This window comes from Muntiacus reevesi, chromosome 20 (assembly GCF_963930625.1).
Source record: "Muntiacus reevesi chromosome 20, mMunRee1.1, whole genome shotgun sequence".
NCBI lineage: Eukaryota > Metazoa > Chordata > Mammalia > Artiodactyla > Cervidae > Muntiacus > Muntiacus reevesi.
In genome coordinates this window covers 39,980,797-39,996,001 of record NC_089268.1, presented here as the reverse complement: position 1 = coordinate 39,996,001, position 15,205 = coordinate 39,980,797, and the positions used below count along the sequence as shown (strand labels likewise).

General features: G+C 42.2%; 2 protein-coding genes across 3 annotated transcripts in view; one reads left to right on the top strand and one right to left on the bottom strand.

Moving 5' to 3' along the window:
- The window catches only part of TPMT (thiopurine S-methyltransferase), a 278,788-nt gene that overhangs the window by 34,431 nt on the left and 229,152 nt on the right, over window positions 1–15,205 (bottom strand). The gene's annotated exons all lie outside the window — the stretch shown is intronic.
- The window catches only part of KDM1B (lysine demethylase 1B), a 42,099-nt gene that overhangs the window by 12,125 nt on the left and 14,769 nt on the right, over window positions 1–15,205 (top strand). For both annotated transcript variants that reach the window (XM_065913094.1, XM_065913093.1), the window contains 7 exons: window positions 1,656–1,694; window positions 4,194–4,398; window positions 6,809–6,993; window positions 9,982–10,158; window positions 10,515–10,589; window positions 12,771–12,908; window positions 13,814–13,985. In XM_065913094.1, coding sequence (XP_065769166.1) covers window positions 1,656–1,694; window positions 4,194–4,398; window positions 6,809–6,993; window positions 9,982–10,158; window positions 10,515–10,589; window positions 12,771–12,908; window positions 13,814–13,985 — 991 coding nt within the window. The remainder of the gene's footprint in view (window positions 1–1,655; window positions 1,695–4,193; window positions 4,399–6,808; window positions 6,994–9,981; window positions 10,159–10,514; window positions 10,590–12,770; window positions 12,909–13,813; window positions 13,986–15,205) is intronic.

Here is a 15,205-nt window from a genome sequence, read left to right as displayed (position 1 = left end):
GTGGATGTTGCTTCCTGTTGAACTTTATGCAAATGGCATAATACAGTATGCATGCTTTTGGGTGTGGCTTCTTTCAGCTCACTGTTATGTTTGGAAGGTGCATCCATGCATGGAGTGTGTTGCAGTTTACTCTCATTGCCGCACCATTGTTTGACTGTAGTACAGTTTGTTTCTGCCTTCTACTCTTGATGGACTTCTGGTTTGTGTTTAGATTTTCTCTCTTACAAACTATGCTTCTTCGAGCATTTTCTAATCCTTTTCTTGGTGCGACGTGGACGAGCATCTCTCTAGAAAATAACAGTCATGCCTTGTTCTATTGCACTTTGCTTTTTTGCGCTTCACAGATATGCCTTTTTTTTTTTTTTTTTTTTTTTTTTTTTACAAATTGAAGCTTTGTGACAACTCTGCATTGTCAGATGATGGTTAGCATTTTTAGCAATAAAGTATTTTTACTTTATTTATTTATTTATTTTTGGCTCTACTGAGTCTTCATTTTGGCACAAGGGCTCTGGGGCACTGGGGCTCTGTAGTTTTAGCACACTGGCTTAGTTGCCTCAAGGCATGTGGGATCTTCCCTGACCAGGGAACAAACCCCTGTCCCCTGCTTGGCAGGTGGATTCTTAACCACTGGACCATCAGGGCAGTCCCTGAGGTATTTTTTAATTAAAGTATGTGCAGGTTTTTTTTTTTTAAGCTATTGTACACTTAATAGACTACAGTATAGTGTAAACATAACTTTTATATGCACTGAGAAACCAAAAAATTCTTTTGAGTCGCTTCTATTGTGATGCTTGCTTTATTGCAATGGTTGGTCTCAAACTGAGCCCACGGTGTCTCTGAGATATGTCTGTATACCAAGACTAGAATTGTTGGGCATAATGCAGTCATATTTGCAGGGCTTGATTCCAGGACCCTGCAGGTATCAAAATCCGAAGATGCTCAAGTCCTTTGTATAACATGGCATAGTATTGCATATAACCTACACACATCCTCTCGTGTCCTTTAGTTCATCTGTAGATTACTTTTAATATTTAATATAATGTAAATTCTATATAAATAGTTGCTGGTGCACGGCAAATTCAGATTTTACTTTTTGGAACTTTCTGCAATTTTTTTGAATATATTTTAATCCAAGGCTGACTGAATTTGTGGATGTGGAACTGATCGTAGTATGTACATCTTCAGTTATACAAGATAATGCCAAATTATCATGCATTTAAAGGTTTCATATTTTGTCAGATTGTTCTCCAGAATTATTACATATTGTTGTAGGTTGCCACTGAGGACATCCTTGCAAAAGGAACTGTCTTCCTCGAACCCTCACTCATGTGGGTGTTTTATCACACTTTCTCTTTTCCAATCTAATTGATGAAAAGAGGTATCTTATTAAAGGTAAACTGACACTTATGACTGTATTTTAGGGACTTCCCAGGCGGTCTAATGTTTAAGATTTCACCTTCAATGCAGAGGGTATACATTTGAGTGCTGGTCAGGGATCTGAAATCCCACATTCTTTGAGGCCAAAAAACCCAGAAGCAGTAGTATAACACATTCAATAAAGACTTTAAAAATGGTCCACATCAATGAATCTTTGAAAAAAAAAGACTATATTTTATAATTAAACCTAATTAATACTTTTTGTATTGTTTTTGCAGCCTGAGACCTCAGACCATTGTTCCCTCCCAGAGGATCTAGTGAGTATTTCTACACGTTTCAGATTAGCCTGCATCACACTTTCAGTGATAAGTATGATAAGTAAAACACAGTAACAGTGTTATGAGTGTCTTTATTTGGTTGCTGATCAAAGGCTTTTTAATCTCACGTGATAACTATGTGATGAAAATGCTAGCAGGAATAGTGTTATGAATGATCCTCACCCAACTTGAAAAAAAAAACACTAAAATTTTATCACTTTATATTTAAAGGAAATAAAAAGGCAGAAACTGACGCCGTGCCTTCCTACAAGGATCAGACTTGTTATACTTGTTTTCCAAGGGGGAATTTATGACCTTCTCGCCACTTGAATCGTTCCAGGAAACGAACAAGAGGCCCATAATTTGATGGTCTTGGCCCAGATTCAGCTGTGAGAGGGTTCTCGTGTTATTCTGACCTCAGCGTAACTGCTTTGTCCCGTCTCTGCCCAGATGTGGAAGGGGCAGCAGCTGGCAGAGCCTCGCCACATGTCGGCTTGTCTTAGGAAACTTTGCTCCCTGAGCTGACTGGTTTTGTCACAGAGCCAGATCCAACGGCTATTTCAGATTTTTTTTTTTTTTAATTATGAGTTTCTGAGTTATTCTGCATGACAGTGATTCAGATTGTTAGTTTGTGGTTTTTCTAGATGTGAAACTCAGGGAATGTGATTGATGTTCAGGCAGAGGGAGAACTGACCCCTGGCATGTCTGTTCTGTTACATAAAGGCTGTGTGGGACACACACACACCCCCGCATTAAAAAAAATAAATAACTGTACCGTCAAACATTTCTACACTAAAGCAGTGGCCCAGATAATTTCCAGATTCACGGTAAATGAGATGACATTATAGAAACAAAGGAAAAAATAAACTTTAAATACAGTTTAAAAAATTACTTTATGAATATTGCCCCTAGTGTTCAGACCATTGTGCTCTCAAGGAATCTGAACTTTAGGACAGAGCCCATATTCTTAGGATAAAAGAACCTTAAAAAGTTCAGAAGAGTCCCTGGATGTTCATATGCCAGTTACTTATTTTTGTCTTCAGTTAAGAAAGACTCTGGAGCAGGTTTATGAAATGGAACTTTCCTTCTTTTTGGTCCATCATGCGCTGGTCAAGGGTAGCCAGACCTAAAACAAGCCTTAAGGACAAAGATTGCAAACTGAAAAGCTATCAGGGACCAGGCAAGAAAAATGAATGTGTGAGGGACTTTCCTGGTGGTCCAGTGGTTAAGACTTCACCTTCCAGTGCGAAGGGAGGTGGGGGTTCGATCCCTGGTCGGGGAGCTGAGATCTCACATGCCTCATGGCCAAAAAACAAAAGGTATATAACAGAAGCAATATTGTAGTAGATTTAATAAGTTAAAAAAAAAAGGTCCATCCAAAAAAGAAAAAAAAGTGTGAACCAGCTGGGAATAATTTATGAGGGATGTTGGGGTTGTAGTAAACTGAGAAAATGCTTCCTGAGATTTGGACTCTGAAATCTGAAGGGCAAATAATGCATCTTTAATTCATAAACCACAGCTTGATGACAGGTGGCATTTGCTTGGAGACTGGAGAACTAACATCAAGAGGGTTCCTGAGCCCAGGGTTCTCCTCTATTAGATTCCTAGAGCATACATTCAAGATCATGTTTAGCAAAATCTGCCTAGTATAGGATTTCTGGCAGTGTTGCTTCAGAAGCAGGTAAATTTTATTTTTATCACAATAGTCATCACCAGGCTGCTTTGATCGAATGACTCCATATGTTAATTCAAAATCTGGAATATGATCACATGTTTTAAGACCAAAAATAGTTTCTTCAGTTCAGTCTACACGGTGCATCTTATTTTGCTGATTGTCATGTATTTTTCCCTCTGAAAAAAATTTTTTGTAACCTCTGGCAAAAAGCAGTAATATTTGACTGCTGCTTCAGAGAATTTTTTTGTTTTTTTGCTGAATTTTGCAGTTTCCATTAGCTTTAGATCCTAAGTTAAAAGGGGGAAGGGCCAGGTGATAAATGATTCTTGAACAGAAGGAGGTTCCTTGTGTCAGACTTAAACAAACCTAGGCTTCCTGGAGAGTCAGTGGAGGCACTGTTAAGACTTATCTGATGTTGGGACTTCTCGGTGGTCCAGTGGCTGAGACTCTGTGCTCCCAATGCAGGGGGCATGCTTTTGATCCCTAGTCAAGCACTAGGATCCCTTATGCCACAGGACGCAGCCAGAAAAAAAAAAAACTTACCTGGTGTTGGTGGAGTTTTTTCCCGGGGGGAAAGGGAGACCTCTTGCTGTAGATCTGAAGGAACTCGGCTTAAGAAACATGCTCTCCAGATCTCATCAGGGGTCTTTATTTCTCAGTCTGCCTGTGCAGGACTCTGGCCTAGGACTGAGCAAAGGCAAAGGACAGGGTGGAGGATGAATGAGAATGAATGACAGAACGAGAACCCTCTGTCCTTGGTGGAACCTGCATGTCCCTCTCTTGTCCACCATTGTCCCTGTTTGTCTTGCTCTGCCCCCTTGCAGAGAGTGTCGGAAGTGTCCAACCACTGGTGGTACTCCATGCTCATCTTACCTCCTTTGCTGAAAGACAGCGTGGCTGCTCCGCTGCTCTCGGCCTACTACCCAGACTGCGTGGGCATGAGTCCATCCTGCACCAGCACGCACCGCGTGGCCAGCGACACCAGCCCCGGGAAGCTGGAGCACCCCAAAGCGGTCCCCTCTGTGCTGGGTGAGCGCTGGGCCTGGCCCTCCCTGCCTTCCCTCCCCTACCTTGCCCTGGAAATGTGTGGGTGAGCAGAATGGAAGAGATGGTTTTTTTGTTTGTTTGTTTTAAATGTGTACTTGGTACAGAGCACCTCATTATTTCATGAATCTGGTTTTACTGTGGATCACTCATATTATTTGTATACATTAGTTAACTTTTCCTTTAATCATTGGGAACGCCTGTAACACTTGTCTAGGAATCGTACCTATGGAGTTTAATGAGCATTTCTTTGAAAGTTGGATAGCTGCGTAATTTGATGATAGTGCCTACTCACTCTGGCATGCCGGAAGAAAGTTTTGACTCGATGAGCCACCCTTCTTTTTTTCTCTTTGAGTCATTCTGCTTCTAATTATGCCATTGATAATAACAGTCAAAACGACCCACTCTTGAAAAAACTTCAGGTCAAGGCAAGCAGACTGATGACTGTTTACTTTCAAGGGATTTAAAAAGTTCTCCATCAGAAATCTCGGTGTACTAGCGAGAATTCTAGATCATCTCCTGCACACTAACAAACTTCATCTTTGGCGCAAGTGGATTTTGACATTGTGGCCTTTTATTAAGGTTTTAACTAGTAGCACTGGACCCTCCAAAAATCGAGATGTGGTCGAAATCACAACGGAAGTGATAAATCCCAGTGTTAACAAAGGTGGAATGAAACAGGCCCTCAGGCACTAATTAGTCGGTGTGTACATATATGAAGGGCAGTTTGGCAGTGTGAATCAAAAACCTTACAGTAGATCCTCTTTGGATGTAGGAATTTATCCTAAATTATGAAAGATTATCAGAAGTCAGTCCAAAGATGTGTGGCGTTTATAGTAGTGAAGTAATTGGATAAAATCAAAATGCCCAGAAATAGGGGAGTAGATAATAAATAAGATAGCCCTGTATGTCCATGGAAGTCATATTTAATGATATGGGACAATGTTCTTGAAAAGCAAGTAGGAAAAAAACCCTTTTCAGTGCATTTTTTTGGCTTTTTTTCTTTCTTTCATAGAGGCAGAACGTAAGTTAGTCTGGGTTTAACACCACTCAAGGATTATCAGGGGTTAGTGATTGGTTATTTACTTCTGTGAGCCTGTCTTCTAATCAGAAAAACTTCAATAATAGTTTCTTTTAAGATATATCTCCATGGGGATTTGGCATTCGGTTGGGTTTGGAATTTCAGGTTTGCAAGATGAAGTTGTTGTTCAGTTGCTAAGTCGTGTCCAACTCTTTGTTGCCCTGTGGCCTGTAGCACACCAGGCTTGCCTGTCCTTCACTGTCTCCTGGACTTTGCTCAAACTCACGTCCATGAAGTCAGTGATGCCATCCGACCATCTCATCCTCTGTCGCCCCCTTCTCCTCCTGCCTTCAGTCTTTCCCAGCATCGGGGTCTTTTCCAGTGAGTTGGCTCTTCACAAGAGGCAGCCAACATATTGAAGCTTCAGTTTCAGCATCGGTCCTTCCAATGAATATTCAGGGTTGATTTCCTTTAGGATTGATTGGTTGCATCTCCTTGCTGTTCGAGGAAACTCTCAAGAGTCTTCTGCAACACCACAGATTGCAAGATGAAGACATTCTGGAAATCTGTTGAGAAACAGTGTGAATATGTAGCACTCAAAGGAGAAGGCGATGGCACCCCACTTTTGCCTGGAAAATCCCATGGACGGAGGAGCCTGGTAGGCTGCAGTCCATGGCGTTGCTACGAGTTGGACACGACTGAGTGACTTCACTTTCACTTTTCACTTTCATGCATTGGAGGAGGAAATGGCAGCCCACTCCAGTGTTCTTGCCTGGAGAATCCCAGGGACGGGGGAGCCTGGTGGGCTGCCGTCTATGGGGTCGCACAGAGTCGGACACGACTGAAGTGACTTAGCAGCAGCAGCAGCAGCACTCAAACATGATTAAGGTGGCAGATTTTATAGCACATGTTTTTCTTTAACAAAAAATTTTTTTTAAATTTCTGTGCCACAGAAATTGAATTTGTGAAGAAAGAATGGGGAAATATTTTTTAATTTCCACCTAGCAGGTCTAATTGGACAGAGGAAGCGGAAGCATTTACGTAGGACAGACCGGGAAGCTTGTCTAGGCCCTCCTTTCTGGTTTGTTTTGTTTCTGCTCTTCAGCTTACCCAGATTTCCCTGGTGGCCCAGACAGTAAAGAATCTGCCTGCAATGCAGGAGACCCAGGTTCGATCCCTAGGTCAGGAAGATCCCCTGGAGAATGAAATGGCAACCCACTTCAGTATTCATGCCTGGAGAATCCGATGGACCGAGGAACCTGGCGGGCTACAGTCCATAGGGTGGCAAAGAGTCAGACATGACTGAGTGACTAATAATTACCCAGATTTGGAATTTACAGCCTGTGAGATTTACTCCTTTGCTTCTCCCCTCAGTTCCAGGCATGAACCGGTACTTCCAGCCTTTCTACCAGCCCAACGAGTGCGGCAAAGCCTTGTGCGTGAGGCCAGACGTGATGGAGCTGGATGAGCTCTACGAGTTCCCGGAGTACTCGCGGGACCCCACCATGTATCTGGCCCTCAGGAACCTTGTCCTCGCCCTGTGGTTCACTAACTGCAAGGTGAGTGGAGGGCAGGCTGGCCAGCAGCTCGTGGACACAGACTTCTCTTAGAGGAGTGGCTTGGTCTCCTTTAGATCCGTGTGTCTCCACCACGCGTTTGGGTGGATACTCTCTGTGTGGGGGCTGTCCGTGCATTGTAGGGTGTTGAGGCAGCATCCCTGGCCTCTACCCACTAGATGCCATAGCAACCCCCCACCACCACCTGGTGTGATAGCCAAAAATGTCTCCAGATATTGCCAAACGGGGCCGAGTCTCAGCACCTGAGAACCACTACTTTAGGCCATGTGTCACCAGAACTCTTGACTTTCTAGTGAGTGAGTGTACAGTGCACAGTTGGGTCAAGGCGTTCCAATGATAATGCCAGGAGAAAAAAGAATAAAACATTAAAGATTGGATCATAAACCCCCTGGAGGGCAGGAATTCTTACTCAGTTTGTTATCCTCAAGCATCTGAAACCAGTGATTGGTTCTTTTCTGGGACTGAATGAATGTAAGGGGCTTCAAACAGCACTTAGCTTGAAAGGGATGAAGATAAATTGGGGGATGGATGGGTGGGGAGACTACAATTTTTTTTTTAAGCAAAGTCTTTCCTGACCCTAGTATTTTTCCAATTTATTAATGTCTTCTGTAATTATTTGGGTGACTGCTGAATGTAGAACATTTTGCCAGACTGCCAGTCTTGGTTAAAGAAAGATATTCTGGGTCTGCTCTAGTATTTCATTGAATTAGACCCCAGCCCTAGATGATTCGATTAAGTGACAGCTATAAATGCAGTTGATATGAATTATACCCAGGTGAGTGGGTTGGGCAAAGTAGAATTACTCATTTCCTCTCCCAGCAGCCTTAAAGTAGGTATTCAGTAAACATTTGCTGAACAAAACAAAACTGTGGTCAGAATTTTCCTGTAAATAAGCTGTGAAGATGCATTTTTCAGAAACAGCCTTGGGTTCATTTTTCATGACATTTCTTTTTAGTTGACTTTGAAATTGGACTTATGCTGTGGAAGACTCTTATTTAAAAAGTCCTCCACTTGTCAGTGTGGATCTGTTTTAATTTGTAATAAGATCATAACATGTGTCTATTTAATACTCCAGTGGGGAAACTAAAATATGGTTGCTTTTAAGGAGTCAGAAAAACAAACAAGGAGTCAGACTAAATATGATTTTTTTTTTTAAGTCATGAATACAAACACATTTTTTAATCTTCTGCTGCAATCCAAGCCAATGTTGTACATGTTTCTTTCGTATTTTGAGCCTGTAGTCATCTTCCTGTGCTTGATCAGATTCTGTTGGAGCTGGGGGCTGGGGACAAGTAGAGGAAAGACAGTATGGGCACCTCCCCTCTGTGCCCCGTGGCCCAAACCTGTTCTAACTTCACGACCCTGCGAGGAGGCCACCTTACTCTTGAATCTTTGAGCTGAACCAACCCTTACCAAAGCTTCTGGAGTAAACAAGGTCAGGGTCTTTTTTTTTTTTTTCCCTGAAAAGTTCCTAAGTCCGTTCCTCCTTCATCTTATCAGTGATGAGAACCCAGCTTTTTCAGATCCCAGGGCCAACAGCAGCCTGGGTTTCTATAATGGCCTTTGTTGTGTGGTTTATTGAGTCAGGAATTTATTTGTGGTGTGCGCTGCACCCACACTCCCCGTATCGGTCATTCTCTGCAAGGGGAAGCTTAGGTGATAAAACAGAGATTGCTGTGTGCCTCTTCTGTTCCTTTCCTCCTTCGACAGGCAGACCTCCCTTTGGTCTTACTCTATCTCAGTGATAAATGGTGGATTCCATTTACCTGGGAGGTTTTTGGGTTTTTTTTGGTAGCTTAGATGGTAAAGAATCTGCCTGCAATTTAGGAGACCAGGGTTTGATCCCTGGGTTGGAAAGATCCCCTGGAGAAGAGAAAGGCAACCCACTCCAGTATTCTTGCCTGGAGAATTCCATGGACAGAGGAGCCTGGTGGGCTACAGCTCATGGGGTCGCAAAGACTCGGACACGACTGACCACTAACACACCACACAAAACATGCACAATGTGAGATTTATCATTTTTACTGTTTTAACCATTGTAAAATGTACAATTCATTGGCATTAAGTATATATAAGTGGCATTAAGTGTCATACAACCATCAGTTCTATGCAGTTCCAGAACTTTTTCATTGCTCCAAGAGGAAATCCCACACCCATTAAACAGTGACTCCCCACTCCTTTCTTCTCCCAGCTTCTGGCAACTACTGGCCTACTTTCTGGGCTTCCCTGGTAGCTCAGCTGGTAAAGAATCCACCTGTGATGCAGGAGACCCCGGTTCGATTCCTGGGTTGGGAAGATCCCCTGGAAAAAGGATAGGCTACCCACTCCAGTATTCTTAGGTTTCCCTGGTAGCTCAGATGGTAAAGAGTCTGCCTGCAATGCGGGAAACCTGGGTTTGATCCCTGGGTTGGGAAGATCCCCTGGAGGAGGGCATGGCAACCCACTCCATTATTCTTGCCTGGAGAATTCCATGGAGAGAGGGGCCTGGCAGGCCGCAGGCCATGGGGTCGCACAGAGTCAGACACGACTGATTAAGCACAGCACTGCCTGCTTCCCGTCTCTATAAAATCTGCCTGTTCTGGGTGTTTCACATAAATGGAATCGTGTAGCATGTGGCCTTCTGCAGCTAGCTTCTTTACTTAGCTTGACGTTTTCAAGGTTCTTCACTGTTGTAGCATGTGTCAGTACTCCATTTCTTTTTACGACCAAATCGTAGTCCGTGTATGGATAGACCACATTTAGCTTTACACTGTAATCCACTGACGGACGCTTGGATCATTCCCACCTTTTGGCAATTAGAATAATGCTACCATGCATTTTTTTGGAAACTAACTTTGGAGTTCTTTCCAGTACGTACGTAGGAATAGAATTGTTGGGTCATATGGTCATTCTTGTGTTTTCCCCTTTTGAGGAACCAAGACTTGTTTTCGGTCAGTTAGTTTAACAATCTGGTTTTATTTCCAAACACAGGAAGCTCTTACTCCTCAGAAATGTATTCCTCACATCATCGTCCGGGGTCTCGTGCGCATTCGATGCGTTCAGGAGGTGGAGAGGATACTTTATTTTATGACGAGGAAAGGTCTCATCAACACAGGAGTTCTCAGCGTCGGCCCCGACCAGCATCTTCTGCCTAAAGATTACCACAACGTAGGTGACCGTCACTCTAGCATTGCTGCTACCAATGGTCATGATCCATGGTTGTATGTTAATAATACAAGTAAAACTCACATTATCACTCTGAAAGTTATAAAGTGAGACTTTTGTAGATTATGCATTTCTTCAGGGGAAAGAATATCAACCACTGTTCCCCTGGACGGTAGAAAAGAGGAAGGGGTGGATGACTTAGGACAAGTACTGTTATGTTCTTTAGGGAAGTACCTTTCTACAAACGGGACAACAAAGAAATACAGATGAACTAACATTGCTTGGCAGTTGGCCCCTTCTAGTACATATTTTTTCATTGCTCTAATTGGATTTTTGTTTCTTTTTTTCTTTTCGTAAAGAAATCAGTCATCATTATTGGGGCTGGTCCAGCCGGATTAGCAGCTGCTAGGCAACTGCATAACTTTGGAATTAAGGTAAGACTTGGAGGACATGGAGGTGAAAACAGATGGTTAACTGCTCCTTTGGTCCAAATTTTTCTAAGACTTGGAAACTAGTTCCTGATTTTCGCAAAGAATTCTACATACATTATATCATCCATGGGGTCGCAAGAGTCAGACATGACTTAGCGACTAAACTACCGTATTTGGGGTAGCCTTCTTCCCCAAGGAAAGATACTCTTTCTTTTTCATTTTCATATCAAAATGCATTTTATTTTTAATACTTTTAGAAATCCTTTATTTTCTGTGTGTGTTGGTTTCTGCCATACAATGATGAGTATTAGCCGTAATTATATATATATATTCCCTCCCTCTTGACCTCCCTCCCCTGCCATCCCTAGTCATCACAAAGCACCTAACTGGGCTACTTACGATATATAGCAACTTCCCACTAGCTAGATATATTATTTCTTTTTATCTAGTTTATTGCCTTATTCTACTTGTAAAAAGCCAAAATAGAGTCGATTACAAAAAAATTGTGCAATTCAGTATCTAATTTCCATTAAATTCATTCAAGTCTCCCAGATTTCTGGGACTTCCTAGGTCTGACTCATTTCTCCATTTTTTAAAAACTTGTTTTGCAAGGACTTTGGTTTTCCATTAAGCCAAACATGAAAATCAATTTGGTAGAATTGAATTAGTCTTTCGCTGTGCTCTGTGTGGCTAAAAGAATCAACGTTTTTCACAGGATCTTCTCTGCTGGTGGAGTTTCAGAAATGAGGAAGTTTTCAGTGGTTGTGCCTCAGAGGTTTTCCTTTTGGTGGGAAGCAAGATCTACGTCTTGGATTCTATATGTACTACTAACAAAAACAGGAGAATCTGAGTTGAGTTTATAGGAAGTGTGTTTGCATTTCAAAATATATCCTAAGAGGTATTAAGCTGTGAGGTATTTTAATTGGCCATATGTATATTTCAGCAATAGATATTAGGACCAAGGTTTCTTACTTGTTTATTGCTTGGGAAATTCTCATTATGTTACAGGGAAAGTTATTCCTGAAAAAAATTATGTGTATACATATGTATAACTGAATCACTTTGTGGTACACCAGAAGCATTGTAAGTCAACTATATTTCGATTAAAAAAAAAAAGTTATTTCTAGCCAGAGTCGGGGGAGGAGGAGATTTCTTTAACATGCAGCCTTCTTCTTACAAACTAAAAAAGCAACTAGAAATGGATGGTTGTGGGTTCATCTGAAGTCAGAGAGAAGGTGGAGAACTGAAGCCTTTCTAGTTGGAGAAAGTGAGGAATTTAGGTCCAAGGAAGAAGAATATTCAGGGGACCTCTGTTGTTCTCCCCTTTCTCTGGGGAAACCACCCCTCTTGGTTAGGAAATAGATTCCTCTGAGTAACCTCAGAGATGCTTAGCTCGGGAGCCTCCTGGAGCCGTCTGAAGGACTGCTCCTGGGGCTCCAGAAGCTAAAGGACTGCTTTTGCACTGAAGAGGCTTCCCGTTTCCAGCTTCTCCAGCCAAGGGCTGTCCACCTGAGAGCAGCTGCTTCCGCCTCCAGCATCAGAGATTTGGAGGAGATAAAGTACTCTGGCTGTGGGACCAGTCTGTGCTGGCCAATCCCGTGGGGTCGTGCTTAGAATCACGTGTGATTTTTTTTTTTTTTTGTCTGTGTTGCAGATACATTCATTTGTGTAATGGATTCCACATATAAGTGATATCATGTGGCATTTGTCTTTCTCTTTCTGACTTAGGTCACTTAGTATGATCATCTCTAGGTCCATCCATGGTGCTGTGAATGGCATTATTTTCTTCCTTTTCATGGCTGAATAGTATTCCATTGAGAGAGAGAGAGAGAGTGTGTGTGTGTGTGTGTGTGTGTGTGTGTGTGTGTACATCACATCTCTTTCCATTCATCTGTTGATGGATACTTAGGTTTTTTCCACATCTTGGCTATTGTGAATAGTGTTGCTATGGACATGGGGATGCATGTGTCTTTTTGAATTATAATTTTGTCCAGAGAGACGCCCAGGAATGGAATTGCTGGATCCTTGACACACTGCCCTCTTTTTAAAGTCATTTTTCTAATAATATGATAATGTATTAACTAGATGTGCAAAACTCATCTTACTGTGTCAGTTTACATTTGTGCTGCATTTGGTTATGACTGTTCCATCTTCTTCAGCTTCTCTGATTGTCTGTCTTTCTAGGTGACTGTGCTGGAGGCCAAAGACAGAATCGGAGGCCGAGTGTGGGATGATAAGTCTTTCTCGGGCGTCACGGTGGGACGAGGGGCCCAGATTGTCAATGGCTGTGTTAACAACCCAGTGGCACTCATGTGTGAGCAAGTGAGTTTCTTTACGATTTGTGCTGCAGATGAACAAAAGATGGTCTCAGTTTGCTTGTGTGCAGTATTAAAATGCCTCTAGATAACACGTAATAAGCCCAGAATGATGTGTTGCCCCTCATCCCTTCTGAAAAGTAAATGAGAACAAGTACAGTTCTTCCTTCCTCCGAAGGTGGAACTGGAAGACTTAATCCCCCCTCCCCGCCCCCCCCCCCAGGTCTGTAATTATATTTGCGTGTTAATTTGCAGGCCACTTGATTAGCTCATTGCTGTAGGGTTGCCAGATTAAGCAAACAAAGTTATAGAATGGCAACTTCAGTTTGACTTTCAGATAAACACCGATCATTTTTTTGATATAAGTATGTCCCAGTATCACATGGGATATTTTGCATGCACTCTTTGGGACCTACTTATGCTTTAAAAAAAAAAAAGTATTCATTGTTTATCTGAGCATTAATGGGGCTTCCTGTCTCTCGTCAAGCAACCCTACCTGATTTCTTTGAAGACCTGTGGTAGACCCAAGGGTTTTCGTGAACTGTTGATTGACAGTCAGTTCAGCCTCAACTCTTGTGAGTGTCTGTGCGTTTGTGTGCTCTTTCCCATGAGATTCCACAGAGGAGAGAGAGTGTTAGAGCAGGGAGGGGTGGTGTGCAGTGATAGCGTCTGAAGCATGGATAAATCTTGGTGGAGGGCATGGCCTTGAAACTTGTTGGCACCCTCCCATTCTCCGGTTCCATGCTGGTTTTTCACTGCCTGCCTTTGTGGCCATGCCCTGATCAGCCTGTATTTTTGAGAGATCCTTACTGACCCTTTGCTCCATGAGAGCTCTGTCTGATTGCAGCTTAGAACCTGTACCTATTTTTTTCAGGGAAAACTTTTCACCTTCTTATTCTTATTATTTTGAAGCTTGGCATCAGCATGCATAAGTTTGGAGAAAGATGTGACTTAATTCAGGAAGGTGGAAGAATAACTGACCCCACTATTGACAAGCGCATGGATTTTCATTTTAATGCTCTCTTGGATGTGGTCTCTGAGTGGAGGAAGGATAAGACTCAGCTCCAAGATGTCCCTTTAGGAGGTATGGGGAGAATGGTGTTCTGATTGTTCCATCTGAGTCTCATTCTAACTTAAGCTTGATCAGCGGTAGCATCATCCATCCACAAGCCTGGGTGGACCCAATGAGAATAGTCCTTCGGAGCATCCCTTTTCGACTGGCCATTCCACAAAGGGGAGCAAAACTGCTTCAGGGACCTTTAGATGTGTGTGTGCACATGCACACACACACAGCTTACTTCACACAATAGCCAGTGTTTTAAAAAATCATGTAAATGTTTAATTTTCAATTTCCCAGAAGAGCTTGCTTTTAAGAAAACATGTGATAAGCTCTATGTGAATAACTAACCACTGTGTAATGACTTTTCTAGATAAGAGTTTCTATGTGCCAGGATTTCTTTTCCTTTTTCAGACAGAGGGTTAAGATTTATTTTATACATATATTTTGTTTAAGAATGCAAGACTCTATATTATAATATAAGAATTGTAATTCAAAACTTTTAGGCTTTGGTACCGAATGGACCATATTCACCATAACCCTCTAGAAAACCTAACAGTAACAGCTCGTTTCTCTGAGGGCGCCAGCTGAGATCTTAACTATATTGCTTCTTAAATTGATATTTATTTAACCTACGATTTCATGACCTGAATGTATTCATTTGTAATTCTCGGGAGCATGTTGGAGTCTCTTACATTGTGAGCATTTTAACTCAACTGCCAGGGTGTTTAATTGGCTTCAACTTTGTGTTTCTATGTGCGGGTTCTGGCATAGGCTCCCTCTCTGTTTGGGGTAAATTTCTCAGCAGGGACTGTCTGTCTCCTCTTTTAATCCTCTCATCCCATCCCACTCCACCCCCCATGACCTCAAGTCTTCACCTCTGAGACGGACCCACTTTCTAACCGCCTTTAGTAAAAGTGTTGACAGACAAACCATAACAGAACACTTTTAGAAACGTCCTGGGGTTGACTGGGATCATTTAGTCAAATGTGGTAGTGCCCAGACCAAGTGCCAAGTAGTTGAATTTTCTGGAAGACAGCAACTAGGTGGACTTGCATGATGTTCTCAGAATTTGGTTAGTGTTTGTGTGACAGTCGCTGGGTGGTGTTCTCATCATGGTTCTTTCAGGGTCATTATCTACAAAAATTAGTAATGTTTTGGCTTTACTTAAAACAAGTTATTAAGGGAGGATCAGCAGTATTTACTCTCTAAGTAGTTGTTTCATCATATTGATATGTTTTTTGAAA